The sequence below is a fragment of the Quercus robur genome, chromosome 9 (assembly GCF_932294415.1).
Source record: "Quercus robur chromosome 9, dhQueRobu3.1, whole genome shotgun sequence".
In the NCBI taxonomy this organism is placed as follows: Eukaryota; Viridiplantae; Streptophyta; class Magnoliopsida; order Fagales; family Fagaceae; genus Quercus; species Quercus robur.
The window spans coordinates 5,525,005-5,549,267 of NC_065542.1; the positions used below are offsets into that span (position 1 = coordinate 5,525,005).

The 24,263-nt window shown below is 33.2% G+C and overlaps 1 protein-coding gene across 4 annotated transcripts; it reads left to right on the forward strand.

The window, feature by feature from the left end:
* The first annotated feature begins 8,210 nt into the window (after positions 1-8,210).
* LOC126699081 (transcription factor IIIA) lies at positions 8,211-18,818 on the forward strand. 4 transcript variants are annotated; one of them, XM_050396635.1, is made up of 7 exons: positions 8,211-8,387; positions 15,856-15,983; positions 16,364-16,498; positions 17,268-17,556; positions 17,777-18,012; positions 18,152-18,295; positions 18,416-18,818. In XM_050396635.1, exons 1-7 carry the CDS (start codon positions 8,369-8,371, stop codon positions 18,608-18,610), a joined length of 1,146 nt encoding a protein of 381 aa, XP_050252592.1. In that variant the 5' UTR covers positions 8,211-8,368; the 3' UTR covers positions 18,611-18,818. The 4 variants fall into 4 exon arrangements, with proteins under 4 accessions (XP_050252592.1, XP_050252594.1, XP_050252595.1 ...); XM_050396637.1 differs by lacking the exon at positions 8,211-8,387 and adding an exon at positions 15,210-15,355; XM_050396638.1 differs by lacking the exon at positions 8,211-8,387 and adding an exon at positions 15,210-15,354 and having other exon boundaries at positions 15,864-15,983.
* The last annotated feature ends 5,445 nt before the right edge of the window (positions 18,819-24,263 follow it).

Sequence of the window (24,263 nt, forward strand, 5' to 3'; positions counted from 1 at the left end):
ATTTAAATTAAAAATAATAATTAGATAAAGATTAAATATTAAACTTGTGGGGGTCAGTAATTCTCAAAAGATTCTACAAACCTTTAAGAGAAATTCCTACCTAGGTGACCGATTAGCACAATTTATTTATCTAATGAACAAGATGAAAATTCTACAATGGGAAGCTTAAACAACTAATTTAAGAAAGCAAGATTGTATTATATATTACTAGCAATAACCATTACACACTTTTCCCGTGGTCCTGGGACTCAAAGATAAAGGAATATCTTATCTCCTATTTTTGTTCTCATGCCCCCTCTTTGTTGCCATCCCCCCTTTCTTATAGGCATTCTCCTTTCCTTATCCCTCCAGTTGGCTTACCTCTAGCTAGATCTTTTTGGGATATTTTTCCCTCTTCTATTGGTTTCCCCTCCATTCTTATCTTGAAACGGGACTTTTGGGGGGTATTTGTAATGTTCAGGTTGTCCTATATATATTTAATGTGACAAAAATTAGGTGGAGAACCTCTCATTAATGCGGAGGTGGCAGTCTCTGTGATCCTTATCCCCCAGGGAATTTCCTGAGGTATATATAGTGAGAATGACACCTTGGTTTAAGAAAATGAAATTGGTTTTCTGAGATCACTCATTTGTGTTCTCCAAGATCACCTGTGTTTATTGTCTAGGATGAAAGTTTCAATGTTGTTGGCATATTTAGAACTCCTCGAGAATTAGTTGGGGGGGGGGGGGGGGGGAGACACTTCCTTTTATAATTCATAGGGATGGGCCTAATCCGTCTTTTCTAATATGAGCTTTCAAGCTTTTTGGGCCTTGGCCCAGAATTGAATCCACTCCCCCACACAAAACTCTTGTTAATTAATTATTGAAGGTGGTGGCATATGTAGTATGAAATATGAATATAATAGAACTTCTCAATCTAAATTCTAATGTTAACTTATTAGAGTCATTCCAAATTATTAAAATAATTTGATAACAGAGTTTATAAAATCTATTATCTATATATAATAATATTGCAAACACACAACCGACAAAACTTTTTCATCCAATGTTGTGAGACATCACAAATGATCTAGAACCAGCTATGATTTTAATGTCAAAGCTGGACCCATTGACTGAACTCATGGTTTTAGATTGATTGAGAAAGACAGATAGAAAGAGAGAGAGAGAGAATATAAGAGAGATTGTGTTGTTGTGTACTTCTTATGTCCAATACTTACCACTCCTTTGAGTTTTGGACAGAGAGACCAGGCTGGGAGAAATGGCCATTTGTGGCTTCACTGAGAGTCGGTGAGGTGCAAATCGGCAAAGCAATATATGCAAATGGGATATCAAGAAAATCTTCATCAGATAAACATTGGGTTCCTTTCAACTGTAAAAACTACAATGCTTGTCTTTTAACTTTAACTTACTTTTTTCCCCCTACGTTTCTTTAATCTGGCTTTTGTCAAATAATAGTGTTCTTTTTAGCGAGGTCCTGGGATTCTTTTTATTTACACTTTCATATTTTTTTTATAGATATAATAGGGTTTGAAATATACACGATTTTCTTCATAATAATTGCTCTATTCAATCTAATTAGTGTAGGTAGAATTTGAATGTGTTAGTTGTACTGTGACAAAAAATTTTATTAGTTAAACTAATTATAACTCACTTTTTTTTTTTTGCTCGTCTTTTCTTTTTTCCTATGCAATACTTAAAATGTTTAGCACGTAAGTTTTAAGTGAACAAATATGACATGGTCAAAAAACAAAAACTAACTCTTTTTTTTTTTTTTTTTAATCCTTAATGGGAGACCTCATTTGTTTATAATTGCTAACTTTTTCCTCTTCCTAGTCAGAAAAGAGAATGGATGAATAAACTCTAATTGAGGACAATTTTTAATCATTTGATTTTGTTGATGACATTTTATGAGATTAAAGTGATAGTCCATAGTATTGATATCTTTTATGATGTTTTGTGTATATGGTTTCAACCCTCGTCTCATCCCCCACTTTTTACCTATATAAAAATAAATAAATACCCTTTAGCTATCTACATTAAAAAAAAAAAAAAAAAAAAAAGAATTAAGGGATAAGCATACATGATGGGTCACAAACAAAACTAGAATACCTTTATTGCATAACTCGTCCGTATGTCTCGTCCAACGAAAGACAAGCTACGACAAATCAAACAGGCGAAGTGATTGTTCCAAGCGTCCTGGCTAACCTCGTCCGTCTTTGGACGGACGAGACCTTATGGGAATCTTACTCGTCATCATTTAGGCAAGGGCAAGCCGTCCAAGATGGTCTCGTCTGTCTTTAATAAAAGATGGACGAGTTCACCTTGGGACGGCCCGTCCAACCTAGGTAACTTCCACAGCAGTTATGGAAGTTACCCCCAATTCTCCGGATTCCTCGACATTGGGAACGATTACCAAACAGATAACCGTTCCACACATACTATATAAGGATTCTTCAAGGAAAGGTAATGGGGATCCAGACAATTTTATTTTAAGAAAATACTCATTCCTTACAGAGAGTTCAAAAGTAACTAACTTCATCATCGGAGGACTTTTGGCCGGTCCCCTCTGATTCAGTGTTCTTTGTGTTACAAGATATAACCCAAAGATCATCATTCGAGTCTCGTCAACCTACTGATATCCAAGGAATTATCAATTTTCATTTCTTTCCATTCATTTATTTTAAAACATCCAATCAAGGTTACTTAATTACATTCCATTCATTTCCCTTACTTAAATACATTCCATTCCTTTCCATTCCCTTATGATCATTCTATTCCATTCCATTCCCTTATGAACTCTCAAACGAAGCCTAAGGCTCCATTTGGGAGGAGAGAATGGAATGGAATAAAAAAAATATTTTTAGAATATTCTTCCCTCCCCTTATTTGGGAGTTTTAACGGAGGGAATGGAAGGTCTATTCTCTTGTTTGGGAGTTTAAGTGGAAGGATGGAATGGTTAAGAGGGAATGCTCATTCCTCCATTTTCCCTCAAAACCACAACACACAACAACACTAGTAAATCTACAACTGAACTGATATGCAACCCACCTTGAGCCCACAGATGAGTCTTTGACTCTTTTCTCAATTTCAGTCCTTCCTCTCTTCTCTTTTTGCATTCCATATTTTCTTAGTTTATCTCCATCTTTCTTTGTTTGATTTCCCTTCTCTGTCTCTCTCTTTTTCTTTTTCTTTTTTTTTTTGGGTAAAAATCTTTTTCTGCTCACTTCAAGTTGTTTAAACTAGTTTCTGGACTACTGTAGTGCCTTTAAGTCTTTGCTTCAATTTCAGGAAGGGTATTGTCCACATGTATGATTGAAAACCATACACTTAGCAATGTAAAAAAAACCTAATTCATTCCCTACTAAAGTCACAATTTTCAAGCAATCTGATAAACTCCTCTTTCTAGTCCTTTACTTTGTCTTCCCAACCCACTTCTCAATTTTCGTCACTTCTTAATTGCTTAGAAGACTTGATTGATTTATTTGATTATATTTTTTATCATTAAATGACTATTATTTGTCTATTTTTTTAGCAATTTTTAACCAATTAGTAAATTTTTATTTTAGTTATAATACTTAATAGATTGTAATTTAATTTGATAATCTAGGTCTACTGACAAATTAAAAACTATTGAGTCATAAATCACTTAACCATTGAAAATCTCAAAAATATATGTTTGTAGTAGTACTGTTTAGACTATTATACATATTATAGATAAAGTATATAATTACCTATTTTCTTATTTGGCCTCCCAAATATAAATTCCTAGTTCCGCCACTGATTGTGGGATGTCTACAAGACAACAGTGGTGAAAGAATCATTATTAGTTGCATTGGGTACTTTGATGGCATGAGCATAAAGTACCCAATGCTACTAATAATGATTGAGACGCATGAAGGTGAAAGGTTATAAACATTAAACGGTACTAGAGTATGGATGAATTGTTGGGCCAATTTTTCCTATAATATTTACGTCTTTTCTACAATAGGGCTACAGTGCTTGGGACTAGTACCTGTGCTTATTTTTATCATGGTAATGCATAACATGAAATTATTGTGAAATAGTGTTACAATTTATCTCTCAAAGACATTAATGTACGTGTACTTTGAGAGATAATGTTATAATTTAACACTTTGAATCCCAAACAAAATTAATGTTTATAGTTTAACAGTTTCAGTTTTAGATTAGTTGTAACACATTCATAATTAGTTTGACTAATACCGTAACTATTTTTTTAGAACATGTGCCCATAATTTTCTAAGTTGGACTAATAACATAACTATTTTTTTACTTAGATGGATTTGAATGATGAGGTATTTAAGACCATAATTTTTTCGGACTTTATGCGGAAACTAGCCTTGGTTTATGCTGCATGCTGTTATTTGTGTTACATTATCTATCAAAGGCAACGATTAAAAAGAAGACGTGTTCCCCACATTTCTACACAACCAACCATAGAAAGACAAAAAGTTCGTGATGAATTAATGTCTCGACTTAGGAATAGTGTAAAATGTTATGATGTAATACGCATGGGTCCACAAGCTTTTCAAGGTTTGTGTGACATTTTGCGGAAAGATGGTGATCTTCAACACACACAGCGTACCACAGTTGAAGAGCAAGTTGGTAAGTTTCTTCACATGCTAGCACATAATTAGATGACTCGTACAATTTCCTTATTTTTTTGTCGTTCTGGTGAAACCATTAGTAGTCATTTTCATAACGTGTTAAGATCAATAATTATGTTAGAGGATCAATTCCTTCGACAACCTGATGGAACCCAAGTGCCACTTGAAATACTACAAAGTAGTAGGTTCAACGCATATTTTAAGGTAAATATATCATGCATATAATTTATATTTGATAGTAGTTTAGTACAAATATATTTTAAGGTAAATGTTTTTGAGAGATAATGTTAATATCAGGTTTGTATTGGGGCACTTGATGGAACACATGTTCGTGTCAAAGTTTCTAATGAGGATGCACCAAGATATCGAGGTAGGAAGGGTTACACAACACAAAATGTGTTAGCGGCATGCTCATTTGATTTAAAATTCACATACGTATTACTAGATTGGGAAGGAACTGCTTCAGATTCAAGAATAATAAAGAGTGCTTTAACTAGAAACGATAACTTGAAAATCCCACAAGGTAAATTTAATTCAAATACGTATTAGGGTGTATTCTTTATAATTAAAAAATTTGTAGTATATAATTAATGGTTGTTATTGTTTATTAGGTAAATATTATCTTGTTGATGCGAGATACATGAATAGAAGTCGTCTGATTGCACCTTATAGGGGAGTGCGTTATCATTTAAAAGAGTACTCTGTTCATCCCCTTGAAAATCCTAAAGAATTGTTTAATTTGCGACATATGTCATTGCGCATTGCTATTGAAAAAGTATTTGGTGTACTTAAAAAGAGGTTTCCTATCATAGCAAGTAACTATAGAGCCTAATTATTGTGTTGACACCCAAAATGAAATCATTTTAGCATGTTGTATACTTCATAATTATTTAATGGGTGTCGATCCTGATGAAAGTTTTATTGCAGAAGTTGATGAAGAGGTTTTGCATTCTCATCTTGAACGTGTGGCCCCTACTCCAAGAGAAGACAATGAGGATGCTAGGTAAGGAGATATTATAAGAGATTCTATAGCATTAGCCATGTGGCAAAATTATGTCCAAACGTGATAGTTTTTGGGTTTATTGTTGTCATATCGTTTAAGACTATGCTATGTTTCAATTATTTAGACCTAAATATTATGCAAATTTTTCTTTTCATTTTGATATTGCTCTCTATCTTTTAATAATTAATATTAATATATACACAATATTTTATATGTGTTTTTTGTCCTATTAATTATAGCATGGGTAATATATCAAAGAAGAATGGTGGAGATCTAAGCAAAAAAGTACAGTGGAGTAGTGTTATGGATGATGCTTTAGTGGATGCTTTTTTACATTAAGTGATCATAGGTGGTAGAGTTAATTGAACTTTTACCTCTAAGGCATATGATGACATAATGAAATAGTACAATGGTAGAGATTCAAGCAAAGAAGTTCAATGGAGTAGTGTTATGGATGATGCTTTAGTGGATACTTTTTTACATCAGATGATCATAGGTGGTAGAGTTAATGGAACTTTTACTTCTAAGGCATATGATGACATAGTGAAATAGTTGGTTGAAAAATTTGACATGGAGATTAACAAGGATAAGGTGAAAAAACGACAAAAGACATTGAAGAAGAATTTTTATGAATGCTATGACATATTTAAAGATGGATTGAGTGGTTTTTGATGGAATGATTATTTAAATATGTGGACAGCTGAACCAGAAGTTTGAGAGCTACTCATAGCGGTAAATTATAATTTTTTGTGAGTTTAATTTTGTATTACATAATTATATCTGTTGTTTAGCCATTTGTCTTGGTTTGTAACAGTCTAAACCTGTAGCCAAAAAGTGGATGACAACACCTATACCCAACTACTCTAAGATGGCATAACTTTGGGCTAAAGATAGAGCAAAAGGTAATCATGCTGAAATTGCAAAGGAGAAACGTGTTAGGTATGCTGCATCGACCACTATTGATGAGATTGATAATTTGATATCTCAAAATGAAGTTTCTTTGGAGAACTTTGAAGTGGAAGATGATCAGAGGTCACCAGAAATTAATGTTGTACGTTTTCAAGTGTCATCACAAGATGCAATGTCTTCTAAAAGAAAGAAAAGACGACTGGTAGAAGATGACGAACTCGGGAATGTAATTTCCCAATCATTTGATAATGTATCAAAGGCAATTGATAGGGCGACTGAAGTTATGACAAAGTGCTTTTCAAAGTCATATGGAGCAGAAGTTCACGCAGCTTTGGGCGTATTGGACTTAGATCCAATATCAAAGACTGAGACCTACATATTTTTGATGGAAAATCCAACATATAAGACGATGTTCTCTGGTTACCCAGATCATGAGCGCAAATGTGTCTTATTGACACTGATGTCTAGGCCTAAAAATTAAAAAAATGTGGGATTTTTTGGCTAACCTTAGTTTTGGAATGGATTATGTTATTTTGTTTTGTTTTGGCAAGACTCATTACTGGAGTTTTTTTTTTTAAAAGATATTTGTTTGCATTGTTAGACAATATTTATTTTGTTGAGAATAAATATGTGATGCGTGAATTGCTTTATAATATAGAAATATACATAACTTGTTTTTTAACTACAATAAAATTTTCTTTTTTCTTTAAAGAAATTGGGAGATTGAGATGTATTAAATTATCAAATCCATTGTAAAGCACACCAACCAAAAAAGATCCAATCTAAAACTAGCAGCCCCTAAAAAAAATTTGCAAATTGAAATAAAGAAATTGTGCTATTGTCAATTTTTCATGTCATTATCTTTACCTGTTAAATTATTAATTAGCGTGATGCAATCTATTCACCTTGACAAAACTATATTGTAATTCAATAATCTAACACAGATCCAATTGTGACTAACTAGTTTCACATCATCCACCAAATACTAAACATTTCAAAGTAATTATAAGTTCTCATTGATTATTTTTTATGTTCTTTAAAATAAGGGGTATAATAGTAATGTTATTATAAAATGATTCAATTCCATTCCTTCCAATGTCACTTCCAAGTGGTGTTACTTACTTTCCATTCAATTATTTTATAACATCCAAACAGGATTTTTAAATTTCATTCCATTCCTTTATAAACTCCCAAACGGACCCTAAGAGCTTGTAGCTTAATGGTATCTTCAATGGAAAAAGAAAAATTCAAAATCCCCCACTTCTACTATTAATGTATAATAAACCTACAAATAAAGTTAGGGATACAGTGACAATTTATAACATTCTTTTTTTGATACAATAATTTATAACATTCTTAAATTAGACTAATTCCACACACATAATCATTTATATAAATTATATATATTTTTTCATGACTTACGTGTAAACCTTCGTTAAAGCTCTAGTGGTATACGAGACATTATTTTTACCGTTACATGACGTGGGGTTAATGGTACATTTGTTTTTTTTACTCAAGAAAAAAAAAAAAAAAAAAAAAAAAGTTTGTTAGTTCTCCCACCCCAAAAAAAAAGAAAAAAAAAAACCCTTAATTCTAAGTTTGGAGTTCGAAAGCAAAAGGCCCGGAAGAAAAGCCCACAAAGCCCAAGCAAAGCAGTATGCTTTCTAGGGTTGTGATTTTTTCTGTTTGTTCAACATAACACCAGATCTCTCGTTGACTCACCGCCTCTCACATTTGGCACCACCACCAATATCTCAATTCTTAAACCCTCAATCTATAACCACAACAACCAATACCGCTCACAAAATTCGGCTTCGCTTGGCACTCCAACTATGTCCGATCTGTTATTAGGTACTCTCTCTCTCTCTCTCTCTCTCTCTCTCTAAACACACACACACAAACATAAAAAACACATATTTTTATCAGAAAGTGGGAACTAGGAAGACGTAACTTAATCCATCTGAGCTTTAAATCAAATGGGTTCCGCTTAAAATTTCTTAATCTCAATTGGGTTGAGTTCCCTTTTTTTTTTAAGAAATTAAATTTATGTACTTGTTATTTCATTACTGCAAAAAAATAAATAATAATAAGAACAAAAGTACAGATTTGTAGCATGTTCATGTACTCAACGACCCATTTGAGCTTAAAAACAATTGGGTTCAGCCAGGGGCGGCCCTAGACATTTTGGGGCCTAAGGCGAGAACTAAAAATGTATGTGTATGTGTATGTGTATGTGTGTCTATGTATGTGTGTCTATGAGTGTGTATGTGTATGTGTATGTTTATGTGTGTGTATGTGTATGTTTATGTGTATGTGTATGTGCATGTGCATGTGCATGTGTGTTTATGTTTATGTTCATTATGTTTATGTATGTGTGTATGTTTATGTATGTGTATGTGTATGAGTGTGTATGTGTATGTATATGTTTATGTGTGTGTAAGTGTATGTTTATATTTATGTGTATGTGCATGTGTGTTTATATTTATGTTCATTTATGTTTATGCATGTTTTATGTATGTGTGTATGTTTATATTTATAAACATAAATATAAACATAAACACACATACACATAAACATACATAAATATACAAAAAAACAAACAAACATAAACACACATACACATAAACATGCATAAACAAAAATAAATAAAAACAAACAAATATAAATACACACGCATAAACATAAACATACATAGACATAAACACAGATACAGACTGAGAAAAATTAAACCCTCATATAGACTGGAAAAAATTGCAAACTAACACCAATCTTTAAACAATTTCGTTAGTTATTTTGGTGTGCTAAATCGAGCCTTTATGTGTGTTTATGTTTATATTTAAGTTTATGTGTGTGTATGTTTATGTTTATGTGAGTTTATACGTGTTTATGTTTATGTGTATGTATATTTATGTGTATTTATATGTGTATGTGCATATATGTTTATGTTTATATTCATTTATGTTTATGCATGTTTATGTATGTGTGTGTGTTTATGTATGTTTATATTTATAAACATAAATATAAACATAAACATAAACGCACATACACATAAACATACATGAACACAAATACAAACAAACACAAAAACAAACAAACACAAACAAACATACACATAAACACACATAAACAAAAACAAACAAACATAAGCACACATACATAAACATAAATATACATAGACATAAACACACATAAAGGCTCGATTAATTAAACCCTCATATAAACTGGAAAAAATTGCAAACTAACACCAATTCTCAAATAATTTCGTTAGTTACTTTGGTGTGCTAAACCGAGCCTTTATGTGTGTTTATGTTTATATTTAAGTTTATGTGTGTGTATGTTTACGTTTATGTGAGTTTATACGTGTTTATGTGTATGTGTGTTTATGTTTATGTATATGTATATTTATGTGTATGTGTATGTATGTATATATGTATATGTTTATGTATGTATGTGTATGTATTTATGCGTGCTTATGTATGTGTATGTGTAGGTCTCTTTGTCTTTTTCTAGGTTGCACCGACATGCCATTTTTGGCGTCATGTCGATGTCCGACACGTGTCGGACACCGGAATGAGGATGACGCGCCAGATTCTGGTGTTCGGTGGTGTCTTTTTTTTTTTTTTTTTTTTTTTTTTTTTTTTTTTTTTTTCGACACGACGCCGAGCGTGTTCTGACGCGACCAACACACCAGCAGTAAAAAAAAAAAAAAAAAAAAATCACAGATTTTGACAGGTGGACTTACCAATACCGTTGATTCTGTGATAACCCTAAAACAATAAAGCATGTTTAGAGTCTAAAAATTGAAAGTTGAAACCACACATCTCAACTCTCAAGTTCTTCTCAACAGTCAACCCACCTTCCCTCTGTCGCTGTCGTTGCCTTCTATCCCTCGCCGGAGTTAGATCGGGCTGATCGGCAAGCTCCGACGTCGATGTCGTGCCCTCTGTTCCTTCCGATCTCTATTTCTCTCGGTGCGGACAACAGGTCTGATTCTCTTCTTTGTTCTCTCTCTGTTTCTTTTTTCTTTTTCTTTCTTTCTTTCAGATGTTAATTTTGGTGAATGGGTGGGTGTACTGTTACTTACTTATTTATAACGCATTTTGTTTGTTTTTTTTTTTTAACTGCTATTGTGGCCTGTGGGTGCCCTCTGTCCTTTTTTTTTTTTTTTTTTTAATTAGTTATAACTTATAATTTATAAATTTGTTTTTATGTGTCCTACTATAGTTTTATTTATTTATTGAAGTTAACTATTGTAGGTGATTTTACTAAAATAAATACTGAAAATGAAAGTGAGAAATCATCAGCTGAGATAGCTGCTGCTCTTTTATGGAAATATGTTACTAGGTTAGAAAAAGCAAGTGTTGGTGGTGGGAATGTTTCTTTCAAATATAATTATTGTGAAAAAACTTTCAAGGGGTCTTATTCAAAGGTGAAGGCACACTTGTTAAAACTGCCTAAGTTTGGAATACAAGTATGTGCCAAGATTGGAGATGAGTATCATGAGGAAATGCAGAAATTAGAAGATGCGTTTGAGGAATCTTCGCGTAGATTGAAGAAGCCTAAGCTAGTGTCTTTACCAACTGATTCTCCTACTAGTCTTAATTTGGGCAGTAGGGAGAGTAGTACAGCTACAAGTCATCCCATTTTTCCAAAAAAAAAAAGGGGTTGTGAATTCTCCTTTGGAGAAGGCTTTTAACAATCAATGTCAAAAGCAATTAGATTTTCTTATTGCTAGGACATTTTATTCTGCTGGTTTACCCTTTCACTTTGCTAAGAACCCGTATTGGATTGAGATGATCAAGTTTGCAGCTAATAATAATTTAGTGGGTTATATTCCTCCGGGTTACAATAAATTAAGAATTTTGTTACAAAAAGAGAGGGCACATATTGAGAAGTTGTTGAGGTCAATTAAAGACACTTGGAAAGAAAATAGTTTAAGCATTGTAAGTGATGGGTGGACAGATGTACAAAAAATGCCACTTATCAATTTTATGACTACATCACAGAAAGGGCCACTTTTTATCAAATCCATTGATGGTACCAAAGAGTACAAAGACAAGCACTTCATTGCTGACTTGCTTCTAAAGGTCATTGGTGAGGTTGGGCATCAACATGTTGTCCAAATTATTACTGATAATGCGTCTGTTATGAAGGCTGCAGGATCTATTGTTGAAGCTGAATATCCTCATATATTTTGGTCACCTTGTGTTGTGCATACCCTCAATTTGGCTTTGAAGAATATATGTGCACCTAAGTACTCTTTGTAGAATGAGGTTGCATATAATGAATGTAACTGGATTACACAAGTTTCAGATGAGGCAACTTTCATTCGTATTTTCATCACAAATCATTCTATGAGATTAGTAATTTTTAATTCATATTCCCCTTTGAAGTTACTTGCTGTTGTTGAAACACGATTTGCTTCAATAATCCTCATGCTTAAAAGATTGTTTCAAGTAAAACAAAATCTTTGAAATATGGTCGTTAGTGAGGAATGGATGTCATATAGAGAAGATGATGTAGGAAAAGTTCAAACTGTGAGGCATTATGTTTTGAATGATTTGTGGTGGGACAAGGTTGCATATATTCTGAGATTCACAGAACCTATTTATGAGATGCTTCGGGTGGCTGACACGGATGCACCTATTCTCCATAAGGTGTATGAAACGTGGGATTCCATGATAGAAAATGTGAAGAAAGAAATATACCGGCATGAAGGCAAGGAAGACTATGAGGAGTCTCCTTTCTATGATGTGGTATACAATATACTCATTGAACGGTGGACTAAAAATTGCACACCACTTCATTGCCTAGCCCACTCCTTGAATCCGAAGTAATTTTTCTATCTCTTTAATCTTTTCGTTTATATTCTTTAGGCATTTCCAAATAAATAAACTAAACTCATTAGTTGTACTTATTTATTTGCTTTTAACTAGGTATTATACTGGTCAATGGATTGAGAAAGTCAGAGGTCGTGTTGCGCCATATAAGGATGCTGAAATTTCAATGGAGAGAAACAAGTGCCTTAAAAGGATCTTTCCTGATCTTGATGATTGGCAGAATGCTATTATGGAGTTTGGTTTGTTTTCAACATTTAAGACTTATGATAAGGATAACATGGAGGATAGGTGGAAATTCGATCCAATGCTTTGGTGGTCAACTTATGGGTCTAGTTTACCACTGCTTTAAACTTTAGCTCTAAAGCTTCTTGAACAGCCTTGCTCATCATCATGTGCTGAGAGGAATTGGAGTACATATGGTTTCATCCATTGTATGAGGAGGAATAGAATTACTCCTAAACGTGCTGAAGATTTAGTGTTTGTTCATTTTAATCTTCGACTTCTTTCAAGGAGGAGACTCGAGTACACTATAGGAGAATCTAAGAAGTGGGACATTGGTGGAGATAATTGGGATGAACCATTTGGAGGACCTGAGTTGTTTGAGATTGCTTATCTCACACTAGATGAGCCAGAGATGAAGACAAGTATTGTTGAGAATAATGACTATGTTGATGACGATGATGTTGTTGTTCTGTGATAATCTTGAAAGTTTAAAACTTGTTATCCTTTTATGTTTTTAGTTTGATGTTGAACTTGTTATCCTTTTATGGTTTGTACTCTAAACATTTTATGTGTATTATTGTACTACTTTGGGTGTTAGTTTACTTATTTGTAGTTTTTACATAATTTGAATTCTAGACATAAATGTATTTTATGTCTAAAAATATTAAAAAATGTGCCTAAATATAAAATTTAATTAATTATTTAACCGTCGTGTCGCCGCTGTGTCGTGTCCTTATTTTTCAAAAATTTCCGTATTCCCGTGTTCGTGTCTGTGTAACATAAGTCCTTTTCAAATTCAGGTGCAATACCTTGATGCAATTGTAATTAATGGCTGAGATTAAAAGTTGAAAAAACAACTTTCAATTTCAACCATTAAATAAAATATATTAAAGGAGAGTTAAAAAGTTAAAAAAAAGAGAGTAAGAAATGTAAAAAAATACCTACGACAGTACACTTGATCTCGGTCCGTCTTTCTTCTCTCACCATTTTTCTTTTCTTCTTTTTTACGCGGTGCTTTGTTCTTCTTCCTTTTATTTCTCTTTATACGTCACCTAGGCTAACAGGAGAGGAGCGAGCGAAAACCACGTCAAGAAAGGAAATTGAAGATTGTGCTGCCAAGCTAAAGACTATGAAAATTTCTTCCTCTCAACTCAGACGATCCTCTTAGGTGAAATTGTTGCTCACGAGGTTTCACCGGATTATGGTGTGTGATTTTTGGTTATTTATTTATTTATTTGAGATTATGAAGCAAATAATTTTTATATTTTGCTTACCCTTTCTATTTTCTGAAAACACTTTTCTGGGAAATACCATTTTTTTTTTACTTTGCTTTCAGTCTATCATTCTTGCTTGTGGTATGTGTTTGATTAATTTGGATATAAAATTAGTTTAACAAGATGATTCTTCTTCTAAAATATAATAACAAAACCAATATATGTTTTTTTAACGTTGGGTTCACTTTCAGTGTTTTCATTTTGTAATTTTGGTTGTTTTGTGGGTTTTGTGCTTTGATTTCGGTGGGTGTGATTTGATTTGTGATTTGGTGGGCTTCTGGGTTTTTGTTGCGATTTGATTTTGGCTGGGTTTTGGCCGTGGTGGTGGTCGTGATTTGATTTTGGCTGGGTTTCGACAGTGGTGTGTGGTTGGAGGTGATGAGCTTGAAAAGCTCTGGCCATAGAGGTTTAGAAGGAGAGTTTGGTGGTCAGTCATGGAGCACGATGTGATGTGGGTTGAGGCAGAGAGAGGATGAGAGGGAAACAGGGGCGGCCCTAGACATTTTGGGGCCTAAGGCGAGAACTAAAAATGAGGTCTTTTTTATACTTATATATTAATTAACTTAATGTTTATTTAATATTTTTATATTATATTTTTCATCATTATTTTCATTTTCTTCTAAATTATTTTGAAGTTCATTATCAAGATTTGTTGTATTGCAAAATTGAACATCATTTTCTTCTAAATTATTTTGGTGAATTTCTTGCTCATTTGTGATATTTTCATCTAAATTTTGTGTTATATTTTGTTTATTACTAATAACAAATTTATGCATTGATCCTTTTTGAAACTCAATTAATTAATTAATTTTTTTTTTTAAGTTTTTCATATCCAGATGCATATTTTCTAGTATACATTTCTAATCAAACAATATATTTATAAAGACTAAAATAAAAAATAACTTTTAAGTGTAGAGCAAATGAGAAATAGAACCTGATTTATATAAAAAGTATTGTTGTAGTTTTACTAAATAATAACAAGTTTTTAGTAATCTCAACCTGCATAAATTAAAAAAAAATTAAGTACAAACATAACAAAAATTTAAGCACAGCCATAACACTGACACAAGATTTATTAATAAGACCCACCCACAAAAAAAAAAAAACACAAAACAAATCCTATCTATAACCAAAAAAAAAAAAAAAAAAATGCAGGCTTTTAAAAAAAAAAAGAAAAAACTTGAAGGCCCAAACTTAACGCCCAATCCAGGGAGGGTCCAGGCAGCCATAATGATAAACTGATAAGTGATAAACAAAGTTACAAAACCATCCTGGGAGGGCCCAAATAAACAAAGTTACCTTAAGTTCTTAACAAAAAAAAATGGCCCAAATATTTATAATTTTATACCTGATTCCTGAGGTGAGGTGAGCAGTTGAGACTTGAGAGAGGCGGAGAGCAGAGAATCAGAGAGAGGCTGAGGACAGACTGAACAGTGGAGACTGGAGACTAGAGAGAGGCGGAGAGCAGAGACTAGAGAGAAAGGTAAAATTTTTAGGGTTTTGATTTGTGATTGTTTTGTGGTTAATCTCTTAGACCGGATTTGTAGTTTATCTGGTCAATGATTTTGTTTAGAACCAATGTTTAATAGGATTTATTTGTTTTGATTTGTGGTTAATCTCTTAGACCGGATTTGTAGTTTATCTGGTTGATTTTTGGTCAATGATTTTGTTTAGAACCAATGTTTAATAGGATTTACCAAAATTTTTGTTTTTTTGGTTAAAAGGATGTGCCAGATTATTTTTGTAATTCATTTGAAACTAAATCCTCTACTACCCGGTTGGTTCTTTTCTAAAATTTTGGGACTTGGGGGCCTTAGGCAGTTGCCTAACTCGCCTAAAGGAAGGGCCGGCCCTGGGTTCAGATTAAAATTTACAAGCTCAGCTGGGTTGAGGGTTTTTTTTTTTTTTTTTTTTTTACTTTATTGCAAAAGGTAAAAAAGGGATAAAGTTAATATATTTAATATGTTCACGTTTGAATGGCAGAGATGGATGAGATGGGTGAGATTGAGAAGCCAATATTCAGAGACATAAGGCGTTATTACTGTGAGTACTGTGGCATTTGCAGGTCCAAGAAGTCTCTTATTACTTCTCATATGCTCACTCACCACAAGGTCTGCATCTCTCTTTATAGTAGTGAATTTTGATTAATTGTTTTATAAGGTACTTATATGATCAATGCGTATTAATAAATAACATGTCAAATTAGAGAATTATAGAAAAGAACAAGCCTTAATTGAATTAGAATTTGTTTAGAGAAGATTAAACCCAATTTTAATTAATCACAAATTTGTTGGTGTTGGATAGTTTTATCATAGCACTGTTTGTAACTCTAAAAACCAAATTTAAAAAAAAAAAAAAAAAAAAAATCTTAGTACAATGACATGTAAAATGTGGGATTTTCTTATGTGACAACCTTTAGAGGAAGATATGTGATTGTAAATCTGTTTTATTGAATTTCTTACTTAGTTTTTAGTGTTTTCCTTTTGTTCAGGAAGAGATGGAAAAGAATCAGGTTAATGGGGAAGAGGAAAAAGAAGGAAAAAAGTCCAATACGTGTCAAGAATGTGGTGTGACATTCACAAAACCTGCGTATTTGAAGCAACACATGCAAAGTCATTCGGTTGAGGTATCTTTCTTTTACGTGGCTTATTTGACATGATTATGTGTTGGGGTTTGATGCTTATGAGCTATTTTGATTTGGGCACAAGATTTCTGTGTAACTATGTTGGTCCACAAGTTCAAATGTCTTAATAGACTGTGAGTTGCTTTGTGTACAAAATTTAGCTGATATATATAAATGGTTGTTCTGTTTTAAAGTATAACCTTATGTGGTGGATTTTGTTCTGGAAACTTATTTGCACTTTTAGCTGAGAATTTAAATTTTTGTAGAACATACATGGTTGAAATTCATGAGTGGTACATTTGAATTGTAAGCTGCCAGTTACCTCCTAGCAAATGTGGGGTTTACAAGTGGTGGGTGTGCATGTTTGAAGACATTGCTCAAATGTTTCTGCTTTATTTCCTAATTGCTAATTGTGTCTATGGCCGTTTGTGTCCTTGACATTTATTTAGTTTTGGTGTCAATTGAAGGTGAATTATTTTGCAGGGATTGCTAATTATTTGAGAAAAAAAAAAAACTCATGGATGTTGAAATTTGAAAGTGTGAAGCATTGGATCCCATACAAAAGAACTCCAAAATGCGTGAGGCTGCATCTTCTGACTTGAATGGACTAGTATCAGGTGGGGAGACCTCCTGAGAAGCTCCATCAAGCGAGCCTCAATCACGCGATGTTCCAAGTTGAGGTTTGAAGGCTTCTTGTTCGTGTATATGTAGATATAGTTGTTAATAATATTTTCCAGTGTACACGTATTTGATACTTTTGACTTTGTTGCAGAGGCTGTACACTTGTCCAGTTGATGATTGCCACGCCAGCTATAGAAGAAAGGACCACTTGACTCGGCATCTGCTTCAGCACCAAGGAAAACTCTTTAAGTGTCCAATTGAGAATTGTGGCCATGAATTTTCTTACCAAGGCAACATGACACGGCATGTGAAAGAATTCCATAGCAAAGATTGCCCTCCGATTAATGCTGAATCCCCGAAGAAATTTGTCTGCCAGGAAATAGGGTGTGGAAAGGTTTTCAAATTTGCATCAAAACTGCGAAAGCATGAGGAATCCCATGGCAAGTTTCTCTGCTTTCCAACTCCTACTTTTAATTTTGTTTTTGGATATTTCTTTGTCTTCTTTAGTTTATATTGTAGATGATCCAGTAACATAGTTCTTTAGTTGGTGTTGTAGATGATCTAGTAACATTGTTCTTTAAATGAGAAAAAAATGTATTCTTAGTAAATTTTGGAAATTTTATCTGTTGCAAGCTCTGACAAATGCAATTACTGATGCAGTTAAATTAGACTCAGTGGAGGCACTCTGCTGCGAACCTGGCTGCATGAAATATTTTTCAAACGAAGAATGTCTTAAGGCCCACATCCAGTCCTGCCACCAACATATTACTTGTGAGATATGTGGAACCAAGCAACTAAGAAGGAACATTAAGCGGCATCTACAAATACATGAAGACACAGTTTCACTGGAGAGAGTCAAGTGCCACTACGACGGTTGTCTTCACACATTTTCAACTGTAAGATACTGCACTTTTTTTAAGAGTTTCCTTTTTTTCACTTGCTTTGCTAAATGTTTAGATTAGTATATTACTCATGTCAAAACAAATTTATTTGCCTTTTTGGGTGATGTTTGCTCACTTGGTTATATGTTTTCAGAAATCAAATCTCCATCAGCATATCAAGGCTGTGCACCTTGATATTAAACCTTTTGCCTGTAGCTTTTCTGGTTGTGGCATGAGATTTGCACACAAGCATGTGAGAGACAAGCATGAGAAGACAGGGTGCCATGTTCATACAACCGTAAGTATTTTATGCTTGGATCATTTGACACTATCTTTATTATTAATCTGGGTAGGCATCCTTTAATGACAAAGTTAGAAAATGAAGTTCATGACTGTGATCATACTGCTTCGGGTTCAGGGTGATTTTGAAGAGTCAGACGAGCAATTTCAATCCAGGATTAGGGGTGGCCGGAAGAGAAAGTGCCCAACCGTAGAAATGCTGATCCGGAAGAGGATTACTCCACCAACTCCACCAAGTCAATCAGACGAAGAGTCTGACTACCTTGGTTGGTTGCACTCAGAGAGGCAACGAGCTGTAAATCATAGCCTATAGTTTCACACAATATGAACGGGGTCTCCCACTTTAAATATATAGAAGTTTGGGTCTTTAGAAGGATGATATGTATATATAGGTTATTAGCAGCCATTTACAATCTGGGTCTTTTCCTCAATTGTCAGAATTAATTTTATTCTTTATGGGTTCCCTTATCAGTGTATTACCCTAGTTAATGAAATATAAATGTAGCATTCGGTTCCATCAACAGACTTTGTTCTTTTTCTTTTCTTTTTTTCTTTTGGGGGGAAGAAGTTTCTGCTCTATTGAAAGTGTTTTAACAAAGAGAATTATTTGCAAGACTATGAAAGGACTCAATAAAAAATTGTTTAGCTTTAAATCTGAGGCTGGAAAATTAATGGAGCCCATAACAATACATAATTGCATATGGCCCAGCAAAGAAAATTGGAAGATGTGTTTTTCTTTTTCCTTTTCCTTAGTTGCTCTGCTGGGAAAGTACAGAGCTAAGAAAGAACCAATGCAGATGGATTTGCTGCTACTAGTATCATGGTTTTTGGTTTTCATTAAATAGATGTTTCCTTTGGCATGCATGTGAAGATTGACAATGAGCTATAGCGCACTCTCATTATAGACGAGGATAATCTGCTTAGTTTGGATTAGGGTTAGTTGCCCATAGGAGTTTGATTAAGTAACAATGAGGTCAATTGTTTAGTATGCTTTGCGATTTGCAACTAATCTGAGCAAAGTTATTCTACGTCAAAATAATAATAATAATAATAATAATAATAATAGATGGAGAGTGAGGTTGTGGGTTTAAGACGCTTGTTGCTTATTGATAAGAAGCGTGTTACTTACCAATAAGAAGTGCTATTTGTGCAAAGAAGACCAACAGCTTGCCCTAGGTCGAGAAGTCCTCAGCAAGACTTTGGAAGAAAGCACCACACCCCTTGTGGGGGATTGTGATGAATGTCTCGCTGAAAGAAGGATCAGGCGGGATTGTCCTAGTGGACCAAGATAGTGTGGCCTGTCCTACTGTCAGTAGCAACTAGCACAAAGGGTCATAAAGATAAGTCGTTTTCCAACTCAGGTAGTGATTGAGAGTCGAGGTTCTAGACCTTTAACTCTTGGTCTGCATGTCTTGTTGTGTGAGACAACCCTGCAATGGTAGTTGTGCCAAACGTTTTTCAACATGTACTTGGTCCACATGGAGTTCTTGTTGGATCTTCAGCATATTATGTGGTTTAGATTTACCGTTTCTATAATCTAATTTATGTTAGTTGGATGTTTCCTTAGTTTGTTGCTAAAGGAAGCCGATGTACATGCATTGTATGAATCTATTCTCAGTATTATTCATTGCTTTTCTTCTCTGGTTCGTCACTGTCAGTAATGATTTGAAAACACAAAATGGGCCATTGCTAATCTAATCCGCCTAATGTGTGTTTCACAAAAGTTTGCCCACATGATTCTCTTTATCTCTGCTTTTACGCCTTCAGGGTCCAAGTGCTTTTAGGTTTCATATATGGTCAAGATTAATTGGTTTTTGATATAGATAGAGTTTTGAATTCACTACATATTAGTTGTTAATATGAATGGTCAAAAACATTTTAAAAACTTTGAATACTTTGTCATGGAATTTTGGAATTCCAGACTTTGGACATCAAGGCCTTGTTTGGATTTTCTTGAATTGAGTTAACGAATCTCAGTTTTGTTAACTCATAACCCAAAATCGGTGAGGCCCACAGGTAGCATGCTTGTTTGGATGAATTTCCAAACCATTAATTCAGTGATGATATCTCATAATTTTGAGTGATGGGTGAGCAATTTTGGAAACACGGTGAGGTTATTTTCAAGTTAAGAGTTTTGAGTTATTAGTGGCAGTTTTGTTTATTTCCAACAAACATGGGTCCCATAGCAGTGTCTCGTCCCATCACCGCAGGCTTTTGTGAGTAATGGATATTTTTCCTCATTACTTTCCCAACCACTAAACTATACTCTTCTTCATCACTTTCCCTTTTCCCTTCTCCCAAACCAACAGCACAAGCACAACCTGGTCCAAAAGCATTCTTGTAATCCATCCGAAAATCTTTTGCTCTAGTTTCGTAGAGGAGAAGGTCAATGGTTTGGGTGAGGAGAAGTTGCAGATAACAGAGGAGTTGTGGAGAGAATGGAGAGAGAAGGTGATGAGATTTTGTGGGAAGGGCGTGAAGAGGAGAGAGGTATTACATGCGGGTAGTCTGTTGCTGTTGTAGTGCTTTTGCAGTGCAATCAATGCTATGTGGGACCTAGTGAGTGACAGAAAGGTGGGTTTTTGAATTTGAGATAGCTGAGAAAATCTTTAGCCAACTGAGCATGAGAGTGAGTTATGGGTTTTATTGAGTTAGAGTTGTGAGATATTGGGATATGAGTTTGAGTGAGGAAATTTGAGTTATGAGTGTTGGGATATGAGTGAGTGACAAACCAAACAAGGCCTAATTATTTTACCATGAAGTTAAAATAAAATTGCCTTAACATAATGCTTTATCTTTAAATTATCCAAAAAAAAATTGCTTCCCTTATAGAATAGTTGGTATTGGTTTGTTATATGCTCCTTCAGTTTTACCATTATTCTTCTCTATTTGAAGTGTCTAAGTTCTAAATACAAATTGATGCAGACAGTATTTGTGATACAAATTGATGCAAACAATTGTTTAAAAATATGTGTTAAATTTCAGGTTGAAAAGAAATCAAATTACAATTAAAAATCGATCGAATTGTCATATTGAAGTGGAAGAAATAATATATTGTCACTCAAAAATATTATGCTTCTATTTTTTGAGATAGATAGATAGTGGGAGAGGGAGAGCAGAGCTTAAATCACATATATAAATTACTATAAATGATCTCATTATCATTGGACTATCACTTTTTTTTTTTAAAGTAAACACTAGACTATTACTTGAATCTCAAAATTACGCATCTTTAATATTGTATGAACTAATAAAGTTTTAATTTATAGTTAATGTATTTCATGGCTTGGCTCCACTATTGGAGTAGCATGATATTATTAAATGTTAAGTAATAAAGTTTCCAAAATGTAAATGTTACATTGGAAACTTTCCTTTTCACATTGTATTCTAAATTCAAATGTGTTATATTAAGTCAAGTTCTGGAAGCAAAGACAAAGACTTATGTCTCCACCAATTTGACGTAACTAAGAACTAATGATAATGATAGTGTTATATCAAGTCAACATGCCTAGAGACCTCTTAAAGAAAAAGCCTATATCTCCCAACATAGCCAAAAATATAGATTGCTTTAGAAGCTAAACATTCTAGTAGAATCAATCAATTTAGGTCTAGGTCACTGCATTTAAACTAAACCATTCCAGTGGGTCCTTGCTTCTGCACCGTCAGGCGGGGTAGGCTGACATGCTTTGAGGACCACTGAATTATCATTATTCAAGAATCAAGAAGATTGTTCTTCATAGCTTTTCATATTTCTTTTCCCCTTGTTTTTTAATTGCTATGGTATATATGTTTTTCACTTTTCACATGTTAGGTATGAATCATATACAGTATCTATCTCTTTCTTGATAAGAATGATAGTATCTATATCAAATCTTAATTTGATGCTTGATTGAAATGGAACTTGTTTTTACATGTTTTTATTTGTTTATTTATTTTTATATAAAAAAATATAAAATAGCTTTGATCACAAAAATCAGTATTTATAAATATTTAAAACCCAAATCTGTTATCTCAAAACAAAAACAAAATATAAAACTCTATATTTTTTACAGTAAAAAGAAGTATTACTTAACTTAATTATAAGATTATTGGTTTTCGAAGATGTCATGGTTATTACTTATGTTATCATTTGTTTACTAATTGACATCTAATTTATAATCTAGTTCCGTTTTTTATTGTTTTCCCAACTAATTTTATCTGGTAAGTAAAAAACAAGGTTATTAGAGATGTTTGCTTTGTAACACTTCAAATTTTCTTACATAATAGGTGTTAACTATAAAAGATCACTTGTCATTATGCGCTTTCTTATATAAGCGATGATTTCATATTCATATATTTATCGTGTATATGAAAAAATTGATGTTAAAGATATTATAGATTTTATTATATAAATCTTGCAAGTTGAATCAGTGGATATATCATCAATTATTAAAAAATAATAGAAACCCTTTGAAAACAAAAAATAAAAAAAGACATTTATTTATTATGTTGTTGAAGGGACAAAAATTATATTAATTATCACTTTAGTTTGTAAATTTTTTTGTGCTAAATTGATCATTGTCAATTAATGCAACGTGGTTCACATAATAGGGCTTTGATGATATTGATTGTGGATTAACGTCATAGAAGCACTTTCACCTTTCTTAGGAAAATTGCAAACTGGAAACCAAGATAAAAGATGAAAATAGAAGAAGATTTCCCTTGGCAATCATTTCACAATAACACAGTAATTTAAAGATGTCAACAAGACCACTGTTTCAGTGAATTATGGACTACGCTTGTAATGATTCATCTTTGAAAATTATGTTATAAAAAAGCCAATAATGCAGGAGATTTTTGCGAATGACCACTAACTACTATATATGTCAAACTATAATAATTTGCCTCCTGTGCTTAGATCCTGTTTGCTAATTGATAACCGGCTTTATAGACTATGAGTGAATTGTGATGGTGGAAGAGATGTCAAAGTTTCAAACTATACTATTGTGTAATCAACAAGTGATTATTAATCAAAATTAAAAATAAGATTAGTTAGCCCAAATTGTTATTGTAATTATGGACTTTTTCTTGGCCATATCAAATCGATAAATTAGTTGACTGTATGAGTGACATAAACAATAAAAATCTGTTCACCAAAAAAGAAAAAAAGAAAAAAAGAAAGAAAAAAAAGAAAGACATTGGTATGGTGTCGGTCACAAAACCTCCAATGTTTTAGTTAGTGGATATTTCTTTTTAAAAAGAAATATGTTATTTATTTTTTGATAACTTTGTTTTTTATAGATCTGATAAAATTTTAAGTTATGATATTGTTCGGTTAATGATGATTTCTCTTTATTATTAAACAAGACAATAATTAATTTTTAGTGTAAGCGGATTTTGATAACTTGAATGAATGATTTGATTTTCGTATATAGAGAGTTTTTATTGTGCTTTATGGTTATTTGCTTTCTTGAATCTTTGATTGTTGTGGTTAATTTTAGATAATGGTTGTAACTTGTAACTGCTAGTATGGATCTGAAAAAGTATTTAGTATTAAAGTTAACCAATTTTTGGTTGAGCTGAGGTGAGATCATGCTCATTTCTTCTGGACTATCCCAACCTGAGATATCTCTCTCATGAGTTTGTGGTCGATTTGAGCTGGTGACATGGTGAAATTAAAGATTGGCCAAACTGGATGGATGATGTGGTCCAAGTGTTAGCTATACGTATTGCTTAAAATCTGACAGTAATAATTGACCGACATTGTGATTTTAAGGGGTCAAAATTATGTTCATTTCAACACCAATGAATGATAACTATTTTTATGGTGAATATTTTATCAAACATGTTGTTGTACATTTAATATATGTATAGTACAATCAAATTAAAGTTTTTGTAAGTTGTAACAACATTTCCAAGTTTCCAACAATAAGAGCATTTTGGGGTGGCTGGGTGGGTGTAAGATGAGCTTTGTTTTCGTAAAGACA